This window comes from Aulonocara sp. 'chitande type north' Nkhata Bay, linkage group LG22, assembly GCF_057382095.1.
Source record: "Aulonocara sp. 'chitande type north' Nkhata Bay isolate Kocher_YH1m ecotype deep benthic linkage group LG22, A_spYH_male_GT1.1, whole genome shotgun sequence".
Lineage (NCBI taxonomy): Eukaryota > Metazoa > Chordata > Actinopteri > Cichliformes > Cichlidae > Aulonocara > Aulonocara sp. 'chitande type north' Nkhata Bay.
Genome location: NC_141364.1, coordinates 37,171,483 through 37,189,142, shown reverse-complemented (window position 1 = coordinate 37,189,142; position 17,660 = coordinate 37,171,483). Strand labels below are relative to the sequence as shown.

At 41.8% G+C, this 17,660-nt stretch overlaps 1 protein-coding gene across 1 annotated transcript; it reads right to left on the bottom strand.

Annotated features, from left to right (window-relative positions):
* Window positions 1–1,995: 1,995 nt before the first annotated feature.
* LOC147304643 (uncharacterized) lies at window positions 1,996–8,609 on the bottom strand. Its single transcript, XM_086280633.1, has 5 exons — window positions 7,994–8,609; window positions 7,865–7,884; window positions 7,665–7,779; window positions 7,416–7,589; window positions 1,996–3,091 (listed from the first exon to the last, which is right to left on the bottom strand). The coding sequence occupies exons 1-5, from the start codon at window positions 7,994–7,996 to the stop codon at window positions 2,474–2,476; spliced, it is 930 nt and encodes a 309-aa protein (XP_086136759.1). The 5' UTR covers window positions 7,997–8,609; the 3' UTR covers window positions 1,996–2,473.
* Window positions 8,610–17,660: the final 9,051 nt, after the last annotated feature.

Sequence of the window (17,660 nt, the reverse complement as noted above, 5' to 3'; positions counted from 1 at the left end):
TCCTCTCCGGTGACATCTGGTGGTGAAAATTTTGAAGAGCAGCTTGAATCTGCAAAATAAAACGGACTGCTCAATTATCACTGCTCACTCAAGAGTGGAGTTCTCTCTGATATTGGGCCACCGTTCCGTTGCTTTGAACATGTAATTGGTTTTGTTTTCTCGATTGGGGGGCTGAAAAAAATGTAATGCGTATTTGCGTAATACATTTTGATCAATAAACTTTCCCTATTTAAACATGCACTATGGTGGCCTTTCTTTGATGATAACTCCTTGATGTTGGTAAATACAATAAGTGAGCAATATATATAATATACATATGATAATGCACAGCACATTATGGAGTATGCCCCTGCTGTGAAGTCCTGCCTCCATCTACTTGTCGTTTAATCACTGGACAGCTGGACAGGTTCATACAAAATATTAGATGAGGCCAATTGTCCTATACATATTTTTGACCTAGGGGTGGGATTGATTGTGAACTGGAAAGGGAAAATGCTTAAGAAGCTGAGTACGGCTGCATCGTCACTGATTTGTAGAATCATTTTGATTCGATACAGGATCCGATTCAATATGATTGGAATCTGGAAAGTTTTGCCTCAGTCAGAAATATTACAATTCTGATCATTTAACAGTATATATCCATAATTTCGTATCTATTAAAAGAAAGCTGACATATGTGAGACTTAATTAGAGATGTAAACAGAGAGTTATGAAACCTGCAGCTGCAGAAGCCAGCGAAAAAAAAAAAGAGGCAAACACAGCGCGGACCCGACGACGCACCAAAATCTGACTCTGACGCGTCGGGTCCGCGCTCTGTGTTCACGTTTGTATGCAGAATCCGTAAACCTGCTCCCAGTTACTGTTTTAGCTGCATGGTGTTTGACGACATGTTGTGAGGTTTAACCTGAGATGCTGGCGTTTCAGGCATAATAACGTTAATTTACAAATCGACACGGGATTTTAATGAATCAATATCACTTTATTCAATTTAGCATGGATTGTAATCAGAAAAGCGATAATCAAAACCCACCCCTAATCAAGAACTTGCAAAGTAAAAACATGATCAATGTAAGGTAGCCCTTTTGTTATTTACAGTTAACAAGAGGATTAGTGTTACTGTGCGCTGGCTGAGTCTGTTTCTTTTCTTAGAAATAGTTTCTCCTGCCCTGGAGAAAATCCACTTGCATGGAACAGAAGAGGCTGTGGAGTGCAGGAACTACACTGCAAGCTGGTAGATATGCAGGTATTCCTGGGTCCTGCAGACTATCACCTAAAAACAATAAACAAAATGATTTTCTAAACTGTAGCAATGTCATGTACGTATAGTGTCAAATACATTGTTGTAGTCTTCATCAGCTTTAATTCACATGGAAGTGTTCCTGAAGTCATATGCTGTAATGATATTTACATTATGAAAACATGATTTTGGACATTTCAAGTTTTTCACTTCGGCAGATAAAATGAATTGAGCAAAATCAACTCAAAATATTCCCACACGCCAGAACGTCCTCTCTTCCTCGCTGGCTCCATATCTGTCAGTGGAATGATCACCTCGTCGCTATCTGTCACCATCAACACACTCCACGAATCCCGTGGATGATTCACTTCCTTATATTTGTTTGAATCAGGTACCGAAGCAGTTACGTGCGTAATGAAGCTTCGGACGTCACTGGTCACGTGACTTTTGCCAAACGAAGCAAGCCTCGACACAGTGCTTCTGAACCAGTGTGTTGGTTTTTTCGACACACGCTCCGGAGCGTCAGCTTCAAGCGGGCCATCACTACCTTCAAGTTTTTTTTTTTTTTTTTTTTTGTTTTTTTTTTTTTTGTTGATTTCTCAGAAATTCTGCTCTCCTAAAATGAATGAGCAGTTATGGATTTAAAAACCCGTCACAGCTCTGATAAATTCATCAGTAGAATCTGCAGACACACAATGTTAAAAACAATAAATTGCACAAAAATGCTGGATGTGGAAAAAAACAAAACAACTCACATATGCAGTTTATTTATTTTATTTGTTAGAAGGTTCAATAAGCACTCCAGTTGAGTTTTCTGTCAATTATTTCATGGTTGAGACTTTACAGGATTAAACTGAAACAAGTTAGATTTTACAATGCAGAAATATAATTAGTGCTATAACTGCTACAACTATTATAACTACATGTGTAGCGCTTATGAAAGAGGTTATAGATGGGATCATAAAAGGAAAAAATGGTTTTGTTGTTTTTACTTCATGTGCATCCTGGGTATAGACCAGTATAAAGGTGTTTCTTCCCAATAATTGCTGTCTCGCATCCTTCATATTGCATTTTAAAACGTAGAAGCCTGATTTTATTATTACATATAATTTCTAACAAGCACATTATACGGAGCTGGAGAGTAAACAGTTTGAGCAAATCCACACTCATTCTGTCAGAGCATCATTTATTCATCAGAATCAGACCAAAGCAGATGTATCAGGTCACCTCTGCACCTTATGATTCTGGGGTGTAAAATTCTCCTGTCCATGTCTTAAACTGAATTGTTCGTAACACACTCATAAGATCCTTACGAACCTCTTCCTCTGCTCTCTGCCTGTTTTCAGCTGAGTGTTCGTGCACATGTGTTTTATTTTTAACTTCTTCCTCATTTGTAAGCAAGTTGCTCAGGCTCTCGGGTTCAGCACAGTTACCATACTCCCACTCTTTTGTTTCTGTTGTGTTCAAGCCAAACAAATTGTGACATGATCTGCAAGGGTTCATTTTTTCATCATTACTGAGATTAAATGCTTCACACCTGATGTCTCCAGGTACTTCAATGGTTCCATCAAAGTAATCTTTCTTGACCTTTTTTGGATAATAGGTCATCACTGCACCAGATACATATTCATCCCATTTGCTAAGACAGGAGGCAGCAATCACAATTTTCCCCGGGTTAGGACCGTTGGTGGACATGGAGACTCCGTAGTACCTCTTTGAATTTTGGTCGGTTTTGGATTTCTGGGAAATGCAGATGGTGGAGGAGACCAGAAAAAGTGGAGCAAGGTTTTTGATGAGTTCTTGCAGACTCTTTCTTATTTGCTCTTCGTTCTCTGGATTCTTCAGCAGGACAATCTGGAAATAGTTACAAATACAGCCTAAATGTTACACCAGCATTCTAGAAATGATCAACTTCCATTTGTTTATATTGTAACTGTAATATTTTTATAAATATCTGACTCTAATTCATGAGATTTTGTGATTTCTTTTAATATATAGTTGATCAAGATGTTTAGTCTATTGAGTTATTTAGCTATGCAGGACAATTAGATGCTTTTTATTTAGATAAGAGATGGAGTGGAATAGTTCAAAATATATCTAATTTCAACAGAGGTGGGTAGTAACGAGTTACATTTACTCTGTTACATTTACTTGAGTACGTTTTTGAAAAAAATGTACTTTTAAAGTACCTTTTTTGCACGATACGTTTTACTTTTACTTGAGTACATTTGTGAAGAAGAAACGGTACTGTTACTTCGCTACATTTGCAAAATTCGACTCGTTACTCTTTAAAAAGTTGGTACTTTTTTACCAATGAGATGTGGCCATGCAGTCACATGACCAGTTTGAAACTGTGGCGGGCAGAGCGGCCCAAGCGTTTCAAAGTAGCGGACACTAGTGATGTGCAATACCACTGATTTCCTTTCCGATCCGATACCAAGTAATATTCAGGGTGGTATCGATGATACTGATCTGATACTGATACTTTGTACAAAAACTTATTTTATTTATTGTATCTCAAATTATAGCGTCATAATCTCCCGGAGCCACCATTCTCCCGAATTTCTCTCGATTTTCCACCCGGACAACAAAATTGAAAAACCATATCGCAGAATTCATAGTGCAGCCCAGCCAATTCCAGTTTCCAACAATGACGGCAGCTGCTTAGTTTTAATATTACTCTTATTTCTCTTTCTGGGTCGCAAAAAAAAAAACTTTTAACATGTTTTCAGGTGAGAATGTAACTGTGTAAACTTCAAATTTCTGAGCCGACCGACACATCGTTTTCAAACCCCCGTGGTCTTTCACTACATGATATATAAGTCACTTTGATAACTTAAAAATGTTATTGTTTGGCTTTTTCAGTGTTTTATTTGTTTGTGGGTAAATCGGTTTGGCTGAGATTAAAGTTATTGGGTTAGATTAAATTAAATTAAACTTTTTTTTTTTTTTTTGTTCCATTTGGATCTTTAGCCGTCAGAATTTTTGTCTTAAGGCCAAGAAAGATGCCAAGCAGATTTATTTTACCAAGTGGATCATCATGGCCTTGCCATATTGGTCCATTTGATTGACCTTTATTATAATTATGAATTTATTTTATTTTATTTTCGGTTGCTACAAACGGGACAGACATGACTGGGGGATAGGACAGGGAGAAAGAATGAAAGAAAGAGAGGGAGAGAAAGAAAACCAAAGGGGAGAAGAGACGGTGAGAAAGGGGGGAAGAAAGAAAGAAAAACAAACAAAACACCTGGATCACCTGTATGGAAAAAAAAAAACAGAAGAGAAAGCAAACAAAGAGCAACATAATAAGAAAAAAAAAAGCACCATCACAATAAACTAGCTAGCAGTAGATATCAATAGTTACTAAATATTAAACGATATTGTGCAGCACGCAAGATAGACAGCGCACAATGTGCTTTGAGGCAGCAGCCAAGAAAGGTGTAGTCTGCGTCTGTGAACACCCGTGTGTACACCTGTATGCACACCTGTGTGGATCAGCATGCTTGTATTCCAAAGGTTTCTCCATGTAACGATCTGCTAGGGAGTGTGGGGAACCATAGCCCCGTCCCCCAGGGCATGAAGCAGGTATGGAGGAGATCCAGGCCCCAGACATCCAGAGGCTCCAGAGTACGAGGACCCGAGGAGGACCACCAAAGGGGGGGAACCGTGCCACCCTCCTGGGAAGAGCTGAGTAGAGCCCCAAACGAGACATCACCCAGCAGCTACGGAGCAGAGGCCAGAGGGGGTTGCAGTGGCATGCCCGCGGGCTCTGCCGGCAGCCAGCTGTGCCAGAGAGGACCGAACTTCAGCCCCCCGGAAGGGGCCCAGCCGGGCCACAGGCGCCAGGCCCTGCCAATCGGCCACCAGGAGTGAGCCGGTACATACATGAGTGCCCAGCCCCAGTCGACAAGAACCACCAACACACCAACGTCTGAGGGCATCAGCCACCGGCAGGGAGTGTGGTGAGGGGGGATAGGCCTCCGTACTTTGGAGGGCCTGAGATGTACCCAGAGAGGTTGAGTCTAAGACCCAACCTGATATAGATACAGACGAACAGGCGCACGCGGACACAGACGTGCATTCCCACCCCATATACACAACCAAATACTCGGCACTCACCCAACGTGTAGACAGACACAAATAGACACTGCACAGACAGTCGCACTCCCCAAACATACTCTATATTGCATGTGCATTTATGCAGAAATAAATGCACATTCATACAATTTATGGTAAACTGAGCTGCCTTGTATGTACATATGTTGAAGATGCCTCGTTTTAATGTTTTCTCTGAGGCTGCTGTGCCAATTGGAGCAAAAATGAATATAAAGTTTACAGCATATCTTGTCACTGGAAATTGTTTGCACTGTTTATATATTTATATTATTTACTATACTGGTGAAAAAAGCTTTGTTGTGAAAAACTGAAATCTGTAAATTAGAGTTGTTGTGCCTTATTTTGTTGATGTTTTTACATATATTCCTTTTGAAAATACTAAAATTTGTATATTTATTTATTTTTGTTTGTCTGATATTTATTTATAAAATAAATCAGACATTTTAAAGTTACTCGCTACTTGAGTAGTCTTTTCACCAAGTACTTTTTTACTCTTACTTGAGTAACTTTTTTTGAAGACTACTTTTCACTTTTACTTGAATAATAATATTTTAAAGTAATGCTACTCGAGTACAATTTTTGGATACTCGACCCACCTCTGAATTTCAAATCAACAAGCAAAAATCCATCTTTGTTATTACTGATTCAAAACGTATTTTGCAAACAACCTTTTTTCCTGGGCTGTCAAGAGAAATACTAAATTTAATCTTTGAGTTGACTTAACAGATCCAGCAGCTACACAGCAACAGCATCATATATGCACTGAAGACTGTAATAGAGCTGGGCGATATATCGAGTTTTTAAAAAATATCGATATATTTTTATACGAGATATAAGATGTGACAATATCCTTTATATCGATATAGTCTATGTTACGTTATAATTATACTTGTGGAGCCGCAAGTTTGCCTCTCTTTCGTCCACTTTCGTCTTTACAACGTTACTCGGCCTCGCCTCTCCTTCACTGAACACAACTCCCCCTCCTCCCCCATCGGATGCGACAAGATCAACACGGCAAATCTCCGTTAACGAGTTACTGCGCATCGACCCGTGCGTGGGACTGGACACCGTCAACGTGTTAGCTAGCTAACCACGCTAACGGGCTAACCACGCTAACGCCATGCAGCCCAGAGGCGCTGCACGGACTAAAATCCTTTCATTTTCTCAAAAGTTGACAGCGCGCCTTATGTATTAATTCTGGTTGTGCTTGATGGCCGCGAACCGATTTTATGTGGAACACGGCGCTCAGCAATCTGTCAAAAAATGTTTTAGTACGACTTTGGTAAGCTACGGAGCTGCACCGCTTGATGGATTGTCGGAGCATTACGGCTGAGCCTCGCGGAGTGATACGTACTGTGCTTCAATGTAATATTACCTTACTGTGTATAAGGACCATAAATGGCACCTGTTAAGAGACGTGGTTGCGAAGCGGATTTCAAACTCCAGGCTGTCAGTCACGCAGTACAAGTTGGGAACAGAGCAGCTGTGAAATCTGTCTTTGTTATTGTGCTCAGCGTCTTTTAGTTTACATTTTGACTGCACAATTGTGAGCTTTTTGTTATGCACAAAAACAACATTGTTTTCTTTTATTTATGGAGCATTATTATTTAATAAATGCTCATAATTTATTTTTGAGTAAATTTTATGTACATCTGCTCTATGTTAATAAAAGTGCCTGTGTGACATCTGGGACACAGCTTTGACTAAGAACTCTCTTTTTGTTCTTACTTTATGGCTTTAAAAAAAATATATCGAGATATATATCTTATATCGCCATCCAGCTAAAAAATATCGAGATATGAATTTTGGGTCATATCGCCCAGCCCTAGACTGTAAGTATGTCCAATACTGAGTCTTTTAGATATGATTTAGCCTTAACTAACAAATTCTGAAGCAAGTCTCTAGTTCTCCAGCAGTCTCTGAGCACTGTTGGGTGAAGTATGAGGCACACTTTTCAGCCATTTTTTTAGACTTACCAGACAAAAAACACTTTGCATCATACTTTCTTTAAAACGGAAGTTTAACAGATTGACTGAAAATGTGAGAACAGTTATCTTACCATGTCGAGCACACAGGAGAACGGACTCCGTCTGGGAAGCTGAGTCAGATAGAATTGAAAAGGTCTGGGAAATTTGTTCTTTAAGGCTTTCAAAATATCACCATCAGAGATTATTTCTTCTGGAGAAAAAGGGATTTTGTTGATTTTGCCCAAAAAGAAGATGCTGTGAAGAATCTGAGGGAAAACACATTTACTTAATGTTACAAGTGACATAACAGGACAGTGTTAAAGGTGCCAAAATTAACCCACCTCATCCACTAAGTGTTTACTTCCTGGAGCCATGTTAGACCAGTCATCCATCTTCATGATAATCTTGTAGGCATTTTCTCTGAAACCTTGTTGAGTTTTCAGAAATTCTTCTTTTCTAAAATGATAATGAGTGAGCTGTTAGGGATTTAAAAACACAAGAGGTCTGATAACTTTGGCTTCAGCAGAATCTGCAGACATACCTGTTTTGCTCTTGGTCAGCCTATTTTGAACATGAGAGAAAACATATTTAATTTAATATTGACAGAATAAAATAACTATCATTGGTGGCAGAGAAGACGACAGTGAAGAAGTGAAAAGCTGCTACTCACCATTGCTGCAGTCTAAGAATGAAACAGAAAGCACAGAGCGAGCAGCCTCCGCCTTAAAATGGTTCCTCATGTGATTTAAAGAAGACCAGCCCTGCACTGGACTCTTACTCTACTGTAGAAAACAGCTCCACGGGAGAGCATGCGAGCAACTCTCCTAGTAATAGCTAGTGGAGGTTAATATGCAACCGCTGATCACTTTGTTTATCATTTGCTCTCCTGGAGTTAATCTAAAACCTGGAAGGACTTTGTTCCCATGTTATTCATATACTGCTATGCAGATGGTTTTTTCTTGTCCAATCCAAATAAAGATATAATTTTAAAAAGAAAACAGCTCCATTTACCCTGCACACCCGTGATCTTTAATGTTGTTTGTATTGTTCTAATGCATTATGTTTAAAGTACTGTTAAAACTACTCTATGGTACTGTAACTGTCAGGTACATTTATGGATGAAACAGTGAGATGAATACAAGTACCTTTATAATATGTACTATTATGCTCACTCTTGTTTAGTTTATAAAAACACAGTTTCAGATGCACTCACTGAATTTGCAACAGGAAGGAACAAACGCACTGCAGCATTGTGCAGTACTGTTAAACAGCACACAACACTGCAGGTGTTCTGTAGATAATGTCAGAAAATAATCCACACAAAACACAAACAGTGTTAACTTTGATCACTTTAATTATTCATTATTCATATTTATTAATGTTAGTGTAAGGAAGGAGGGTGAAATGAGCAGTGGAGCAAGAAGTGAAGGTCACACAGAGAGCAGCTGACATCAAGAAGTGAAACATTTACTTAAGAATAAACTGGCCCTGTTATCAGACATGCTGTGATTGGGTGGAGTTTTCCTGTTGTCATTATCACGTGTAACTGATACTTCATTAGTTTTTTTTTCTTCCTGTTGATGTTGTGAAACTTGCAGTAATAAACTACAGCATCAAAAAATACTTTTCTTCCTCCTTTAGCAGATACTATCATCTAATAAATACAATCTGGGTGGAGAAATAAAACAGATCAGAATTCCATGGAGAATATAACATTTTTACACATTCAGCTCTGCTTTAGCGTTAGTATGTGGTCAGAGGGTTCATGCCACTGAAGATGATGTTTGCTTTCATGCTGTTGAAGCCAAAAACCTGAAGCTCTTTTGGCTAAATACCAGAATCTGTAAGAGGAAAAAAAAGTATTATTAAGAGAACAACAACCTCAATGATTATCCACATCAACCACTCTGAGACACAACATGTCATGTTTCTCCATCCCAGCAAACACCAGCTGTGTTTTACTGAAGTGATGAATAACAAGGAAAGAGCAGTCAAACATAAAGGCTTCAATCCTGGATCTAATTCTAAGCTGGGATGGATACCCACCTATGATTTTAGGCTTTTTAAGAACGCCGACTTGGTTTCCTTCACCAGCTTTTGATGCTCTCCCTCCAGTTTCCTCCCCACGCCTCCCATCTTCACTGCTTCCCAGTCCTTTTCAGTCTAAACAGAAGATAACACAATACAAAGAACCTGTCAGGTGATCGATCTCTACCAGCAGGTCTTATTCTTAACACTCGAACTTCTCACCATATCTTTGAAGGCCTCTCCATTGTAGTAGCTCTTGGATGCTGGATACTCTATGTCTTTGTCATGTAGTTGCTGGAAACTGGAAGCCACCAGATGCAGCTCCTCTCCATCGTAGGCGTACAGCTTTTTGTCCTCACAGGTCATCAGCACGAGCTCGTCACATGGACACGAGGTGCCCTCCACCACACCGATGACCTGCATGTTTACGATTTTGGGGAGGTAGAATTTTCCCCAGCCGTTCACTTCATCATGTTTCCCTCTGTACATGGTGTCCTCCAGCCCTGCTATCCTCAGCATGGCACCAGCTGGATTCTTCAAGCTTAAATGCTTGTTTTTGTATTTGGAAACAAAATCTGACACCCATTCCAGGTATTTTATACCTGGAAATAAGCAGAGAAGATGAGCTCACTGATCTCATATGCTCGGACTACTGTCCACGTGCACAAAGGGAAGGCTTTCTTCAGTAAAAAGACAACAAAGGCTGACGTGAATCATTTTGCTGAACTCACTGAAGACCACAGTTTGAGACCCTACCGGAACAGATTTTTACCCTTAGGCTAAAAAATTATTGCGATAAAGGAAAAAAGATACAGATTGGTTTTTTGTAACTATTATGCCATCAGACCGACGTCTATGGTATGTAGAGGAAAAGCATGCCGTTACCTTCTGCCCTCTCACACTGCTGCAGATCTGGCATAACAAGAGAATGATGTGCACTGAAAGAAATAAAAAGGTTACAGTAAAATGAATCAGCGTGACAGTGATCACTGGAAACTACAAAGTATCACAACACTATCTATGAAATCCCAAAATGCAGTGTGGTGTCTGTAAGCACTAAACATGACATCCCTGCACATTTGTCTTCTGATATGTAGATACCTTGCACATACAGCCATTTCAGCCCTCAGTCACCTAGAAAAACAGGTGATTGTCAAAACAGTCATGGAAAATCCAACTTCACATTAATTCTACTTAAACATGTTTGGGACTTAAAAGAAAACTGCTCCATAAAAAGTATTGTAAAAAAAAAAAAAATCCTTTTCAAATATAATTTACATTGTCTGTAGTAAATAGCATTAAATAAAATGTCTTTTTTCTGTTATTTGCTTCTCACTCGGAATATTTATTCTTAGCCTCAACACTGTATGATTACGTTTAAAAACGAAACTAAGGTGAACGTGACAAACAAAGCGCTTTCTTGTTCTGTGATAATGTAAAGTTATTTATGTAAACACAAGCCGAAACACAAGCGAGTAACAAACGGACTGAAAACATTGCTTCATTAAAAACTCGCACAAACAAGCAGCAGCAGCCTCACTTCACTGAGACAGCGCTTTAAAAATGAAGCTAGTCGTTACGTACCAGAGCTTTCTACACAGCCCTTTATCAAGCCGAGAGAAAGTCACGCGAAAAAAACCACTCATTACTAATAACGAGTATCAGAAAGGTTCAGCTGAGAGTAGTTACCGGGTTTACGGACGCACACTGACGTTTTCTGTCCTGTCGGGAGCAGCTGTGGTATCAGTAACAACAGACTCGGTACCACTACTGACTGTGCTGCCTTCACGTGCTCATCAACCGTTGTGATTCACAGTACTGTGCAAAAGTCTTGAACCAGCCCCTATTTGTATTTTGCATAAGCGAGTTTAGACCCTTTTGGGGGGTTGCACAAGCAAAAGTGCCCCTAAAAATAACTACAACAATAAATCTATAATGATACTATAACTATAACAATATTATAACTATGCTAAAAAAGCATCAATAAGACTTTTGTTGCTGCGGCAGAAAGATACAACGGCGGAGCAGTAGGTTAGGCGTGTGGTGTCAGGGAAGGCAGGTTTTCACAGCCGGCAAGCATCATCTAATCATGCCTTCCCTATTTCAGTAGCGGCCAGGCCGGAGAGGAGGAGAGAGCTGCTGGAGCAGTGAACACTGCAAATTGCTGAAGGACACAGTGTCCACAGTGATACTGTAAATAAAATAAAAAGCAATAACACAAGCTTGTGCGTCGTGTTGGGTCCTTTGGGGTCACATCCAGATTCCCCAAACATTCAGAAAGGGGCTTCATCAGAGAAAATGACTTTACCCAAGTCCTCAGCAGTCCACTCGCTGTAATTTTTGCAGAATATCAGTCTGTCCCTGCTGTTTTTTTGGAGGTAAGAGGCTTCTTTACTGCCCTTCTTGAAACCAGACCATCCCACAGAAGTCTTCACCTCATTTTACGTGCAGATGCACTTTCACCTGCCTGCTGCCATTCCTGAGCAGGCTCTGTACTGGTGGCACCCCGAACCCGCAGCTGACTCATCTTTAGGAGACAGTCCTGGTGCTTGCTGGATTTTTTTGGGGGCCCTGAAGCCTTCACAACAATTGAACCTCTTGATGAAGAGATAAATGGTTGATTTGGGTTGATTACTTACAACATCCTTCCCTGTGAAGCCCTTTTCATGCAATGCAATGATGGCTGCACGTGTTTCCTTGCAGGCAACCATGGTTAACAGGAAGAACAATGATTTCAAGCATCACCCTCCTTTTAACGCATCCAGTCTGCTATTCTAATTCAATCAGCATGTCATGAAGACCAGAGATGGGCAGTAACGCGTTACTGTAATCTGACTACTTTTTTCAAATAACGAGTAAAGTAAGGGATTACTATTGCAAAAACAGTAATTAGATTACCGTTACTTTCCCGCAGGAACGCAGCGTTCCTGCATTACTAAAACCGTGATTTTTTGCGTCACGACAGTGACGTAAGCGAGTGCACCGTTAGTGACAACAGCTGTGTGCAGATCAACAATGGATCACATTTCGATTGTGGGAGAGAGTATGAGCGTGCAGCATTTAAAGCGTGGAAGTACTGACCTTACTTTGAGTTTGATTCCATAAAAAGTGACAAAAACATTAGTGTCCGTTGTGCGTGGGAAGAAAACTTCTTTTTACAGCGAAAAAACCCCCTAAACTTCCAAGCAAGCACCGAGTGCGCAACGACGTAATGGGAAACTCACAGAGAAACTCGTGGATTCTTCCACTGACCGCTGCGGCACACCTGCACCAGGATAAACCTCCGCCTACCCTAGTCCTGCTTTACAGGTGAAAATAGAGCAACAGGTCTCTGCGACCTGCTGGAGCAGGGGGGCTAGGACTAGGAGGAGGAGTTGGCTGTCCGACTGCGGTCTGGAGTGTGGAGCCTTCCTGCTGCTGCGGAGTCGGGGCGGTCTGCCTCCCCCCACCGCAGGGAAAAGGGAAACACCACCTGGGTCTGGGTGCAGTTCCCCCCTCCAGGGGCGGGGGCACCTAGACCCGGTTTATAGAGTACGCTTGGGGAGTGTGATCGTGTGTACAACGTCTCTTTATGTCTGTCTCCACGTTGGTTGAGTGTGGAGTAAGTGCATATGAGAGCATGAGGGTGGGAATGGATGTTTGTATCTGTGTGTGCCTGTATGTCTGTGTCTATATGTCAGGTTGGGTGTCAGGCGCCACCTCTCTGGGGACATCTTAGGCCCTCCAAGGTATGGAGGCCTATCTCCCCCTACCACCACTTCCCCTGCCAGTGGCGGACCCCCTCAGACATCGGTGCGTTGGTGGTTCTTTGTGTCCGGGGATGGGCGTCCAGGTACACACCGGCTCACTCCTTGGCGGCCGCTTATCGGGGCCTGGAGCCTGGGGCTTGCTCGGGCCACTTCGGAGGTGGGGTGCCCCCGGCCTCTCGGCCTGGGGCTCGGTCACTCAGGCGCAGCTGGCTGCCGGCGGAGCTCACGGGCGCGTCACTGCAACTCCCCCTGGCTTCTGCTCCGCGGCTGCTGAGTGAGCCCTCATCTGGGGCTCTCCTCAGCTCTTTCTGGGACAGTGGCGCGGCTGCCCCTCTGTTGGTCTTCCTTGGTCTCTTGTGTTCTGGGGGCCTCTGGATGTCTGGAGTTTTGATCTCCTCCACACCTGCTTCACGCCCTGGAGGACGGGGCTGTGGCCCCCCCACACCCTCTAGCAGATTATTACATGAAGGAACCTTTTAAAAAAACAAAAAACAAGCGCGTCCATGCTCACAGGTGTACACACGGGTGATCACACCCACAAACTACACCCTTTTTGGCTCCTACCTCAAAGCACACTGTGTTCTGTTGATCTTATGTGCTGCACAATAATGTTTAACATTTAGTATTTACTGTCATATTCCCATATATCATTGTGATGTTGTTTATTCTATTACTCTTGTTCTCTTCTGCTTGCTTTCTTTTTTCTTTCTCAGCAGGTGATCCAGGTGATTGATATATGCATTTTTTTTCTCTGCCCGTTCTGTTGGTTTTTGTCTTTTGCCCTTCTCCCCCGTCCCTCTTCTCAGCTGTTTCTCTTTCCCTCTTTCTTTCTCCTCTTCTTTCCCCCAGTCAAGTCTGTCCCGTATTCAGTAAGTGAAAATAAAATAAACAATAAAAGGTGAATCAAATGGACCATTACGGCAAGGCTGGGATGGTCAATTTGGTAAAGTAAATCCGTTGGGCATCTTTCTTTGCCTTTAGACAACAATTCTGATGCAAAAGAGCCAAACGGGACAGGCCAAAAAAAAAAAAAAAAGAAAAAGAAAATAGAGCAACAGGACCGCTAGTCTTTGATGTTATTTATTTTCTGCTGTGTTTTACTTGCATCTATTTGAAAGACTGAGTGTAAACACAAAAAATATTTTATTTTATGTGCTGGAATGTGCAGAAAATGGGTTTCAATGTTAAACTAATTTATTCAAGTCAGAGAATGTTGCATATAATTAAATTTTTGCTTGATGCATAAAGTTAAAAAAGAGATTTTTCCACTTGATTACATTTTGTATGATGGATTATGCAGAAAAAGTAGAATTGGGCTGAAAGATCTATCTTTTTATCACCTATTCAGGTTGTAAATTGGGTTTTTAAAAAGTAACTAAATAATTAAGGCGCTGCTGCGCCTTCTTCACTGTTTTGTTTGTGTGTACTGACCACGTAAGATCCTCAGCCAGATGTACTCCAAGGAACCGGAAGCTGCTCACTCTCTCCACAGCAGCGCCGTTGATGGTGATGGGGGTGTGTACTTCTCTGTACCTCCGGAAGTCCACTATCAACTCCTTTGTCTTTGCGACGTTGAGGGTGAGATGGTTGTCTTGACACCAGTGGGTCAGGGTGCTGACCTCCTCCCTGTAAGCCGTCTCATCACCTTTGGTGATAAGACCCACCACTGTAGTGTCGTCCGCAAACTTCACAATGATGTTGGAGTTGTTAGTGGCTGTGCAGTCGTAGGTGTAGAGTGAGTACAGGAGAGGGCTCAGTACACACCCCTGTGGAGCACCAGTACTTCTAATCCGGTCGTTAAGTCTGACATCACTAGCCGTGTCTGGGCCTAAACTCCACTGCAAGTCCATATATCAAACGATCACTATGGCATAACTGAGAGTTGAAAAACAGTTTAAAGTCTTTCATCTTTAATAAAATGATCAGCGTTCTGCTCTACCAGGTGTAACAATTGAGTTTAACATCCAGGCATCCATGAAAACGGAATTTATGACATTTAACGGAGTTAGAAGTTAGCAGGGAGTTAGCTCGCTAGCTCCTATCTACCGTATTTTCACGACCATAAGGCGCACTGTGCTAAAAGGCGCAGTCTCAGTTATGTGTGCCCTTACTGTATTTAACACACACATAAGGCGCACTGGACCATAGGGCGCATACAAGTACCGTATGCGTATTTAAAAATAAAGCGGGAGCAAACCTGAATTCGGTACCTTACTCACATTTCTATTGCCGGTGTTGTGCCAAAAAGTGATTGCCTGCCAAAAACTGATTTCCAATGTTTCCGTGTATTTTTTATGTGTAATACCTTTATGTATGTTGGTAAATAGACTTCGGTGAACAGCGTTTACAAAGGGGTTATATATAGAATTAAAAGATTATCTGTTTTTTCAAGTATCTTTATAACTCTGTGTTATTGTACTCACATTATAACCAATCCGGTCCTTTTTCCCCACTTACAATATTTTTACAGAACTATTGTAATATTTGCTGCCACTTCTGATGTCTTACTCTTACAAAAGACATTTTTAATGTTAATGAGATTTTTTTTAACTGCATAAATAAAGGTTCTATAAAAGTCGCTGCCAAAAACTGATTGCGGCTTCTACCTTGTTACACGAATGTTGTTTGTGGCTCAATATGACTTTGTGTCAAATCAAATCAAAATCAAATCACTTTTATTGTCACATCACATGTGCAGGCACACTGGCACAGCACATGCGAGTGAAATTCTTGTGTGCAAGCCCCACAAGCAACAGACAAACACAACAACACAAACGAGCAAAATACAAGAATGGCTACATCTGAAACTAATAAATATATGTACAATATATAATAGTGTATGCATTTCTGGATGTGTATACTAAATATTATCCTACGTGTGTGTGTGTGTGTGTGTGTGTGTGTGTGTGTGTGTGTGTGTGTGTGTGTGTGTGTATACACATTTTTACAAATTAAATAGTAAAAAAAATAAAATAATAATAATAAATAAAATATATAAAAATATACAGAGTTGAATATGTGCAAAACAAGTGGCATTTATATACAGTGTGGAGTGCATAATGTTGAAGTTCCAGTAGTGAAGCTGAGGTGTCTATGAAGTGTTCAGCAGTCTGATGGCCTGATGGAAGAAGCTGTCTCTCAGTCTGCTGGTACGGGACCGGATGCTGCAGAACCTCCTTCCTGATGGAAGCAGTCTGAACAGTTTATGGCTGGGGTGACTGGAGTCCTTGATGATCCTCCCCGCTTTCCTCAGGCACCGCTTCCTGTAGATGTCTTGGAGGGAGGGAAGCTCACCTCCAATTATCCGTTCAGAGCACCGCACTACTCGCTGGAGAGCTTTGCAGTTGTAGGCGGTGCTGTTGCCATACCAGGTGGTGATGCATCCAGTGAGGATGCTCTCAATGGCACAGTGATAGAAGGTCCTGAGGATGCGGGGGCTCATGCCGAATCTTTTCAGTCTCCTGAGAAAGAAGAGGCGCTGCTGCGCCTTCTTCACTGTTTTGTTTGTGTGTACTGACCACGTAAGATCCTCAGCCAGATGTACTCCAAGGAACCGGAAGCTGCTCACTCTCTCCACAGCAGCGCCGTTGATGGTGATGGGGGTGTGTACTTCTCTGCACCTCCGGAAGTCCACTATCAACTCCTTTGTCTTTGCGACGTTGAGGGTGAGATGGTTGTCTTGACACCAGTGGGTCAGGGCGCTGACCTCCTCCCTGTAAGCCGTCTCATCACCATTGGTGATAAGACCCACCACTGTAGTGTCGTCCGCAAACTTCACAATGATGTTGGAGTTGTTAGTGGCCGTGCAGTCGTAGGTGTAGAGTGAGTACAGGAGAGGGCTCAGTACACACCCCTGTGGAGCACCAGTGTTCAGTGTGATGGGGGATGAGGTGATGCTGCCCTGTCTGACCACTTGGCGTCTGTCAGACAGGAAGCTAAGGATCCAGCTGCAGAGGGAGCTGCTCAGTCCTAGATCCTGCAGTTTCCTGTCCAGCTTCGAGGGAACGATGGTATTGAATGCTGAGCTGTAATCTACAAACAGCATTCTCACATACGTGTCTCTCTTCTCCAGGTGTGACAGGGCAGTATGTAGTGTCAGGGCTATGGCATCATCAGTGGACCTGTTGTGGCGGTATGCGAACTGTAGAGGGTCCAGTGAGTCGGGTAGTGCAGAGCAGATGAAGTCCCTGACCAGCTTCTCGAAGCATGCTACAACTATTATAACTACATGTGTAGCGCTTATGAAAGAGGTTATAGATGGGATCATAAAAGGAAAAAATGGTTTTGTTGTTTTCACTTCATGTGCATCCTGGGTATAGACCAGTATAAAGGTGTTTCTTCCCAATAATTGCTGTCTCGCATCCTTCATATTGCATTTTAAAACGTAGAAGCCTGATTTTATTATTACATATAATTTCTAACAAGCACATTATACGGAGCTGGAGAGTAAACAGTTTGAGCAAATCCACACTCATTCTGTCAGAGCATCATTTATTCATCAGAATCAGACCAAAGCAGATGTATCAGGTCACCTCTGCACCTTATGATTCTGGGGTGTAA